Here is a 9,604-nt window from a genome sequence, read left to right as displayed (position 1 = left end):
CGCATGCCAAGGACTCCTCTAGGACATCCCAGGACCTCTCCAGAGACCCACAAGGACCCTTTTAGAGACCCCCAGGACCCCTCTAGAGCCCCCAGACTCCTCTAGTACCCCAAGGACCCCTCTAGAGACACCCAGAACCCCTCACGAGCTCCCCAGAACCCTTTTAGGACCCCCAAGGACCCCTCTAGAGCCCCTCCTTGTCCCTGTTTCCCCCCCCAGACCCACTAGGGTGACCCACGGAAGACACAGAGACCAATGTGCTCCCACCCATGCTGTCATTCTTTTATTTCATATTTAGGGGGGCACCCGCGTTTCACAGTGCCCGGCCACTCCAGCGAGGGCTGCCTGCCCCCCACTTCCCCACTGGGGGGTCCGCAAGATTCCTCTGCCACCACGACGAAGGTCCTAGCAGCCTTGTGGGGGCTGTGTCCCTACAGCCCCGAGGAGTGGCTCTCCATGCTGGGGGGGGCACATGGTGGAGACTCAGCTCAATCCATGGGACCCATCTGCAGGGAAAGGAGAAGCAGTTTTGGGATGGGGTGGTGAGCCTAGGGTGGGGACAGGGCATGGGGCTCGGGGGTTCCCTTACCCCCAGAGATGTCCTGATGGCTGAGAGCTTGAAGAGAACTCGACGCCACTCCTCGGGACAGACAGCTCGCAGCTCCGCCGGGGTCATCTGCAGCAGCTGCCCTCCCGTCAGCACCCCCAGGCACCGCACCGTGCTGGAAGGGGGACAGATGGATGGGCAGTAAGGGGGTGCAGTGAGAATGCCCCCCCCCCCCCCCCCAAATGGAACCACAAGGGGCTCAAGGCTCTACCCACATCCGCAAGAAGCCCTTGTCCTTCAGCCATGCCGTCACCTCTGCCGGTGAGGAGTCAGTGTGCAGGTTGAGGGGGCTGCCCTGGAGCAGGGGACCTCCTGCCATACCCTCCTGGTGGTGGGGGCGCGAGGAGGGGAGGGGAGGGGGGTCACCCTCTTGGCTGCCTCTGTGCCCCACAACATCCTGCCCCGGCCCCAGGGGCTCCAGGATGTTGCTGGGGACATAGCCCTTGTCCCCACGGTCATCCTGCACCAGCCACCACTTCTTCCGCTGGTCCAGGACCTGAGGGAGTGGGGAGAAGGGGGAGACACACCCTGTCACCCCCTTCCAGCACCCCCAGCAGGATGGGGGTCCCAACTCCATCCTTCCCGCACTTTCTACCTGCAGTGTGTCCCCCATCCTGACATTCAGCTCCTGTGGGTTCCTGCTCTGAAACTCATACAGGGCTCGGACAAAGCCCTGCGGGGCGCTGGAGATGGAGGCGGGGGGTGGGCATGAGAAGCCAACTGGCAGCCAGGTCCTGCCCCGGCCATGGGGGTCCACAGGGCAGCGGGAGCACTTACGCTTGGCCGGGGTTGTCCATCAAGCCAGTGGTTGGCAGCTGTGTGGGGAGAAGAGAGAAGGGTGGGGGGTTTAGTGAGCTGGGGAAACCAAGACAGGTTCAGAGCTGGGGAAACCAAGGCAGGTTCAGAGCTCAGAAAACCGAGGCAGGTTCAGAGGGAGTTTGGGAAACTGAGGCAGGGTCAGAGTTGGGGAAACTGAGGCAGACAGCAGGGTGCCCTGCACCTCCATGCCGTACCTGCTCCACCGGAGGGGGAAGCCACCCATCAGAGAAGACAGGGATGTAGCTAGGCACCAGGTCGCCATTGGGGTATTCAGCACTGCAGCAGGGAGGAAGCCAAGGTGGGTGGGGTGACACCCCCCGCCAGCACCAGGTTGGCACCCCCTTGGTGCAGGGGGGCTGCCCCCACACCTGCTCTGGTTCCAGGCACTGCCCAGGGCCTTCCAGGTTTCACGGTGCTCCTGACACAGGGTCTCCTCCAGCAGCTCGATTGCCTCCGGCACCAGCAGCGGGACTTCCACAGCCGCCCCCAACCCAAGCATGGGGCAATGGGCCAGGACCTGCTCGGAGGGGTGGAGATGGGGTAGCAGCCTCAGAACTGCCCCCCAAGATGGAGGAAGGGGGAGATGGGGGAGCATCCCCAGAACTGCCCCCCAGGATAGGGGGGAGAATTGGGCAGAACCCCCAGAACTGCCTCCCGGGATAGGGGGATTGCAGTGGGCAGCACGCCCACAACTGCCTCCCAGGATGGTTGGGGGCTGCTCCTACCCATCCCCATTGTCACAAATCTCCTGAAACCCCAAAATCCATGCCCAAGCTCATCCCCCACACCCCCATACCCCATCCCATGGCTTGGCTCCCCCCCCCCCCCCCATGAGCTCAGATATGGGGGGCTGGGATCCACTTTGGAGGGCACTCACAAAGGAGAGGGCTGTGAAGATGAGGTCCACCAGCTCTGGGGGCTCCGGTTCCCGCACAAGCCGGTGGGTCCTGCCCTGTATGGAGGGGACAAAGAGGGTCCCCACACAGCTACACCCACCTCCAATTAGCCCCCCTGTTCCCACACAGCCCTCCTCTTTTCTCCCCACACTCCCCCCATCCCCACACAGCTCCCTGTGTCCCCACACCCTCCCATCCCCATGTGGTCCTCCTTGTCCCCACACAACTCCTTTTGATCCCAGACAACCCTCCCATCCCCACACACCCCATCTTGCCCCCCACAGCCCCCTGTCCCCATGCACCACCCTTGTCTCCATGTACCCCTTTATACCCCCTAAGCGCCCTATCCCCACACACCCCACCATGTCCCCATCCCTTCCATCTCCACTCAGCCCCCTCAATCTCCTCACAGCCCCTGCATCCCCACCCCCTCCTTGTTCCCCACAGGTCCCCTGTCCCCATGTCTCCCCCTCCCCATGACTCCCCTTATGCCCTTACAGCCGCCCCCTTCCCCGTGCACCCCTCCCCCCACCCTCACACAGCACACCCCACACTCCACCCCTGTCCCCATGCACCAACCAGACAGAGATGCCCATGAGCCATGGGGTCACTTCCAGCCCCATGGGACCTACTAGTAGGTTGAGGGCGTATTTCACCTTCTGGAAGAACTCCTTGTAGTCCTCCTGAGGGGGCAGAGCTGCGGGGGATGAAGAGTGGGGTGCTGGCACCGGGTTGCCCCCCCAACCCCTCCCAGACCCTCAGGGCGCAGCCCTCTCCACCTTTGTTCTTCATCTTCTTTTTCTTCTTCATCTTCTTTTTCTTCTTCAGCTGCGAGGTGCTGGCCAGGCCCAGGGCTGTCTTCAGCCGGAAAACGAAGAGGTCCAGGTCACCCAGCACATGGTTGAGGACCTCCTAGGGGAGCAGGATGGGGCCCAGTGGGTGTCAGTGGGGAGAACTGAGAGGGTCCCTATCCCAGGAGGTGGGTTATGACTTACAACATCTCGGTCCACAGAGGACATCACCAGGCCGGGAGTTGTGGTCCATGGGGTCTGCTGGGTGCCCAGCAAGCCTGGGGACAGCAGAGGGTCCAACTATGTCTCTCCCAGTCCCACTGGGGAAACTGAGACACGGTGTTCCCCCATGACTCACTGTAGCTCGAGGAGGGCAGCGGGCAGTAGGGGGGCTCAGGGGGCTCTGCCTGCTGCTCTGGGGGTACGGAGGGAGCCTTCGTGTACGGGGGGGCTGGAATTGGCAGCACATCCTGGCTGTTCCTGGGAAAGGAGGGAATGGGGGGTCTGAGTCTAGGGTAGGGGGGGTCTGTGCACATGGACATGGGGTAAAGGGCTGGAGAAGGGGCTGCGCCCATGGGGCTGGGGTAGGAGGTGGGGCTGAACCCAGGGATGGGGTAGGAGAGTGGGAAAAGCCTGTGCCCATGTGGATGGGGGCCCTGGGCCTGGGGTACAGGAGTGGGGGGCATCTGTGCCCATGGGGTTGGGGTAGGGAGGGGAGAGCTGAGCCCAGAGATGGGGTATGGGGTGGTGGGTGGTGTCTGTGAGCATTGGGATGGGGCAGGAGGGGAACTGAGCCCAAGGTTAGGTTATGGAGGGGAGGTGGGTCTGTGCCCATGGGGATGGGGGCGAGTTAAGTTCGTGGAGATGGGGTGGAGGGGTCTGTGCCCATGGGGATGGAGTAGGAGGGAGGGCTGAGCCCATGAGGGTAGGTAGGGGGGTCTGTGCCCATGAGGATGGGGTAGGAAGGGTGCTGAGCCCTTGGAGATGGGGAAGAGGGGTGGGGGTGTCTCTGCCCATGGAGATGGGGGGACACTGAGCCCTTGGAGATGGGTACTGGAGGGAGCCTGGGTTTTGTGCCCATGATGGTGGGGCTGGGGCTAGCTGTGGGAATATGCTATAGGGGTACAGGGAAGCTGGGTGTGGGGTGAGACGGGGGGCTGTGCCCATGGGAAAGGGGTAGAAGGGGGATGCTTGAGGGGGGGTAGGGCTGACCCACCACAGCTTGAAGGGACTTGGGGGGCAGGCTTGGCTCTCCCCCAGGACAGGGTGAAGAACCACACACCCGCTCACCTGTGCCCATACAGCCACCTCTGCTCCTCCTTCCCCTGCTTCATCAGCTTCTCCAGGCTGCTCTTCAGCGTCTCTGCCTGCCACAGACCCCCCACCATCAACCTCCCAGCCTGGAGTGCTGCCCTCAACCCCTTGATTCCCCTCAAGGCTCACTCCTGGATGCTCGCACTGGAACAGCAGGACGCTGGTTCCTGGGGGGCTCTGCTCCTGCACACTGATGGCCAACACCGAGTTGTAGGTGCAAATGTCCAGTGCAGCCAAACACCCCTGCACGCTGTCCAGCAGGAAAGCATCCAGCTCCTCCTGGCCCAAGGAGGAAATGAGGTGCTCAGCACCTCCAGAATGGCCAGTAGGGGTGAAGGGTTAAGGGTGTGCAAGTGTTATAGGGGTGCTAGGGCGTGGGGGGATTGAAGGGTTGTGAGGATGCAAGGGTTAATTCGGGGGGGTAGGGTTATGGGGTGGCACAGCCAGGGGCATGCCAGATTTTTTGAGGGTACTGAGCCTGGGGAGGGGGGCATTGCGGGGTAGGTTTGGGGATGCCAGGCTTGTGGGGGTGTGAAAGTTGGGAGTGGCAGGGTTAGAGGGGTGCAAGGGTTGGGGATGCCAGGCTTGTAGGGGTGCAAGGGTTGCAGTCAGTGCCAAGGCAAGGAGGTGCCAGGCCTATAGGGGTGCAAAGGTGAAGGTGTGGCAGTACCAGGGTTGTGGGGGTGCCATAGCTGGGGAAACCTGGATCTGGGGTGTTGGGTCCAGGGTAAGGGCCACGGCAAAGTTGAGTGCCACAGTTGTGGGGTGCTTGCGTTAGGGGGCAGGGTGATGGCGAGGGAGGGGGTTGCTGAAAGGCTAGTGTGCAAGCTGAGTCAAGGGGGGCACCAGGACTAACGGGATGCCATGGCTGGAGAGGGTGTGGGGACCACGAGAGGTGCTAGGGGGGAGATGCCAGCATCATCAGGGTGTGAGGGCTGCAGGGGATGCCAGAATTGGAGGGACACCAGATTTATGGATGTGCTGGGTCAAGAGTGGGTGCCATGGGCAGGGGGTGCCATGGTTCTGGGGGTGCCAGGCTTTGTGGGGTCGCATGGCCAGGGGGTGTCGGGCTTTGGGGGTGCATTGGGCAGGGGTGCCAGGCTTGGTGGGTGCCAGGGGTAGGGGTGCCAGGTACCTTGCTCTCCACATCACTCAGCACCAGCTCACCATCCTTGATTTGCAGGATGAGATCCTGCCCCCAAACCCGCCCCTGAGCCTCCAGCACCTTCAGGTGTGCCAGGCAGTCCTCGACGCTGCGCATGTTCCTCTCCAGGCGCACTGTGAGCAGGTGCTGGAGGGGAACAGGGCAATGGGTGTCACTGTGCACCCTGCCACCCCCCTCCCCCACCGCCCCGCAAACCGCAGCACCTTGGCAAGGCGGGGGCAGTTTGGAGGTGTCCTACCTCGACGTGGTGCTGGAAGTTGCTTTGGGGTCTGCACAGGGTCTGGCTGTAGTCCTTGCGCTGGTCTAGGTGGGGGGCACGCAGGGTCAGTGGATGAGGACACATAGGGGACATGAGCCGGGGGCGGGGGGGGGGGGGGGGGTGCACTCACTGTAGATGCTTCTCCCACTGGGGCGGGTGAAGTTGTTGGATTGCTGGAATGGGGAACTGTCATCACATTCACTCCTGGACGGTGAGACAGATGGATACTTATGCCCTGCACCATGGTCCCCCCCATCCCATCCCCAGTTCCTGGGGGTCCCCAAGGTGGGGACACCCCACCCCGCTGGCTGCTCACCAAGGTGGGGGGTTGTTCCGGCGGTGGAAGGCGTCTCCCATCTTGCAGGGGGCAGCAAGGGCAGCTCAGTTCTGCTATGGGGTCCTGGGCTGGGAACAGTCCCCACGTCACCCCCAGGGTGTTCCCGGTCACTTGGGCCCCCTCTCATGCCATTCATCCCCTGCAGGACATCACCCTGGTCCCCAGCAGGACCCCCCTGCCCACCCCTCCCCAGGCATCTTGCTCCATCCCAGCCCCGTGGGATTCACCCAGCAGCCAGAGCCTTACGTCACCAGATGGAATCCCTGTCCTGGGGGGTACACCTGGGGTGCCTCCACTCACCCCAGCCCTGATGCTGCCAGACCAGGCTCCCAGACAAAGTGCGCAGTAGAGGGTGGTGCAGGTGAGGGCAAAGGCTTGACGTCGGCACCGCACCCATCTGCTCTTTGCCCCATGGCATCTGCTTCAGGGCAAAGGCGGGGAGGGGGGGTGACAGACGACAGCAGGAAGGGACAGTCACCACTGGCTGCCACCACCCTAATCACCTTCCAGCGCTCACCCTGGGGTGCCCCTACCCTGCTCACCCTCCAGTGTCCACCCTGCTGATCTTGTGATGCCACCACCCTGCAGTGCCCACCCTGCTCACCCTGGGGTGCCACGATCCTACTCACGCTGGGGTGCCCACATTGCAGCAGGACTTACTTGCCTCGGGAGCACCCAGGTGGGGTGGACAGGGTGCTCCCCACCTCAAAGCCAGCCTGGCACGCCCCCAGAGCTGAGGTTTGGTGACATCTTGTGGAGCACCACCCAACCCTGTCCCACAGACCTCATCCCAGGCTCATCCAGAAACTCAGTCCTGCTGGGGAAACTCTTCCAGGGTGGTTCGTGCCAAGGAGGGGCTGGATCCAGCATGCAGGTCCGTGACTAGTGGCAGAGGGTCACTGTCCCCAATACCGTGGGGTCACCTTTTCCCCAGGTGTCTAGCCCTGCTCCATCCCACAGGGTCCCCTTTGCAGAATCCATCCTTCAACACCCCCAGGAGACCTGGGCAGAACTTCTGCCCATCTGCCCTCTTTGGCCAGGGGACACTGGGTGGCCACACTGGGGTTGGCACTGGCCAGTGGTCATGTCCTTGGGACCAGAGTGACCCACTGACCCTCCTGCCCAGTGAAATGGATTTGAGGCTCATTTTGACCCTTTTGGAGTCTCTGGGCTCCAAAATGCAGTGTGACGGGGGTGATGAGTCGGCTGGGCTGTGGGCACTGCATCCCCACGGATCCATCCATTCCCCTGCAGCCCTATAAGCTGTCACATCCCAGCTGACAACCTCTCTCTTCATTTTCTTTCCAGGTTTTTGGGCCAAACCAGCCCTACCACAGCAGACTCCTGGCATCCTGCACCCCAGGCCATCGCATGAGCTGGGTGGTGACACCCCTTTGGGGTTATCTGGCGACCGTCAGTGGACAGGTACAAGCAGAAGCAAGCGGAGGGGTCTCGGAATGGCCCCAGGGGAGCGGGGAGGGGGTGCAGAGTTGGGGTCGTGCCTATTTCCTCGTTTCTGGGGAAACGAGTGTTTCCCCAGAAACCCCACCTGCGGCAGTGTACCCCACCTGCGGCCACCAGGAGGCAGCACGTCCACATCCGTGTGAGACCCTCAGATGTGTGACATTTCCCCCCCCCCCCCCCGCCCCGATGTCCGACCCCCGCAGATACAGGTCCCGAAGTGTGCAGGGTCCCAAGTGTGCCCACTGCCACCCCAGATCCTGCTGGCACCACCAAACCCCCTGGGGGCTCTGGCGTTGGGACATGTGGGTGACTCTTCTCAAGGAGGGACGCAGTGGCTCCTGCTCTGTGGCATCACAGTCCCCATGGGAGGTTTGGGGTTGCAGACCCCCCAAGAGCAGACCCTGTTGATGTGGAAGGGAATTGGGGGGGGTGTCCGTCCCAAGTGTCCCCCCCCGGTCCCCCACCCCCACCCCCCCCGAGGTTCCCACCCCACTCTGGAGGGGATTTAGATGGTGTTTAGGGTCAATTTAGCGTTGTGGGTGCTGGCTGAGGGCTGCCTGTCCCTGTGCTGGTTCCAAGTTCCCCCACCATGCCGGTCCCCCAGCTAGTGCTAGGCCTCACTGGGGCTGCAGAGCCACCACAGCACCCTGCGGGGAGCCAGGCTCCCAGCCCCCCTTCCTGGGAGCCACAGGGGCAGGGAACCGGGGTGCCACTGCCCCCCAGCGCTGCTGGCTCCTTGCACCAACGCCTGTGTCCTTCCCAGTGACACTCCCGAGCACCAGGGTGGCCTCGAAGACGTGACGAGCTGTGAGGAGGAAGCAAAGTTCCTGTGATGAGGAAAACAAACCCTGTCAGGCTCTTGCTAAGCAGGAATGCCAACGGCACTGGCTCAGCCCCAAATTGTGCACCATGGGCATCCCCAAACTCCCCCTGAGCCCAAGCCACGTCCCAGGGGCTGAACAAAGGCACCCCCATCCCAGCCCTGCTGCAAGCTCAGCTGTGTCTCAGTTTCCCCAGCTGGATCCCACTGCCTCCCCAGGCTCGATCAGGCTGGAGGAATCAGCTCCTTCCCTTGCTCCTTATGGGACCCATGGGTGTGGAGTGGTCTTGATCCCTCCCACCCCCAGCAGCACATACAGCACAGGGAGGACCATGGCCCACCCATGTCCACCCCTCTGCAGGGACAGGGTTGTCACCCCACCCCTTCCCAGCTCCTCCCAGTCACCCCACTGGGTGAGTTGAGAATGGTGCCAGCTGTAGAAATATAAAAAGCCTCATTTGGGGTTTTTTTTCCTCTTGATTCCTGACCAGAAGCGATACCTCCCCACACCCCCCTGCCCTGCCATGCTCCCCTTGCTGTTCTTCAGGCTCAGGAAGGCCCCAGGGGCCACCAACCTCCTTGGGAAGAGCTGTGAGGGAGCTTGGAGGCTTCTCCCACCCAGGTGATGCCCAAGTGTTTTGTCATTTCAGGTTTAGAAACCCCTGGCATCAGAATGTGCTAAATCATAGAATCATGGAATGGTTTAGGTTCAAAGAGACCTTAAAGCTCATCCAGTTCCAACCCCCTGCCAATGGCAGGGACACCTCCCACTGCGTCAGGTTGATCTAAGTCCCATCCAGCCTGGCCTTCAACACCTCCAGGGATGGGATCTGGGGATTCTGGTTGATGGCAAGTGAGAATCATGGAACCATGAGATGGTTTGGATTGGAAGGGACCTCAAAGCCCACTCAGTTCCACCCCCCTGCCATGGGCAGAGACACCTCCTACTGGATCAGGGGGCTCCAAGCCCCATCTAACCTGGCCTCGAACACCTCCAGCAGCCACCAGGTCTCTGGATAACCTGGGCCAGGACGTCCCTACCCTCAATGTGAAGAATTTCTTCCTAATGTCTAATCTAAATCTTCCCCCAACACTTAAGCCATGAGTTGGCCCCCAAACCACAGCTGTTCTA

At 61.9% G+C, this 9,604-nt stretch overlaps 1 protein-coding gene across 1 annotated transcript; it reads right to left on the bottom strand.

Moving 5' to 3' along the window:
* Positions 1-488: 488 nt before the first annotated feature.
* Positions 489-6,208, bottom strand: EPS8L3 (EPS8 like 3). The gene is made up of 19 exons (XM_054088006.1): positions 6,168-6,208; positions 5,982-6,055; positions 5,831-5,895; positions 5,563-5,718; positions 4,557-4,706; positions 4,404-4,480; positions 3,472-3,593; positions 3,318-3,391; positions 3,102-3,234; positions 2,955-3,019; positions 2,304-2,378; positions 1,795-1,943; positions 1,621-1,702; positions 1,385-1,422; positions 1,203-1,290; positions 1,002-1,103; positions 823-932; positions 590-722; positions 489-506 (listed from the first exon to the last, which is right to left on the bottom strand). Exons 1-19 carry the CDS (start codon positions 6,206-6,208, stop codon positions 489-491), a joined length of 1,752 nt encoding a protein of 583 aa, XP_053943981.1.
* Between the last annotated feature and the right edge of the window lie 3,396 nt (positions 6,209-9,604).

This window comes from Cuculus canorus, chromosome 24 (assembly GCF_017976375.1).
Source record: "Cuculus canorus isolate bCucCan1 chromosome 24, bCucCan1.pri, whole genome shotgun sequence".
In the NCBI taxonomy this organism is placed as follows: domain Eukaryota; kingdom Metazoa; phylum Chordata; class Aves; order Cuculiformes; family Cuculidae; genus Cuculus; species Cuculus canorus.
The sequence above is the reverse complement of the archived record's forward strand: the minus strand, read 5'-3'. Positions and strand labels throughout refer to the sequence as shown.

Bases quoted from the DNA above. Each gene is read 5' to 3' on its own strand.
- EPS8L3 (XM_054088006.1), bottom strand. From the start codon at position 6,208: ATGGGAGACGCCTTCCACCGCCGGAACAACCCCCCACCTTG. The intron at 5,719-5,830 runs GTAGGACACCTC...GTTCCCCTCCAG, and splicing joins ACTTCCAGCACCACGTCGAG to CACCTGCTCACAGTGCGCCT. The intron at 723-822 runs GTGGGTAGAGCC...TCCCCCTTCCAG, and splicing joins GACAAGGGCTTCTTGCGGAT to CACGGTGCGGTGCCTGGGGG.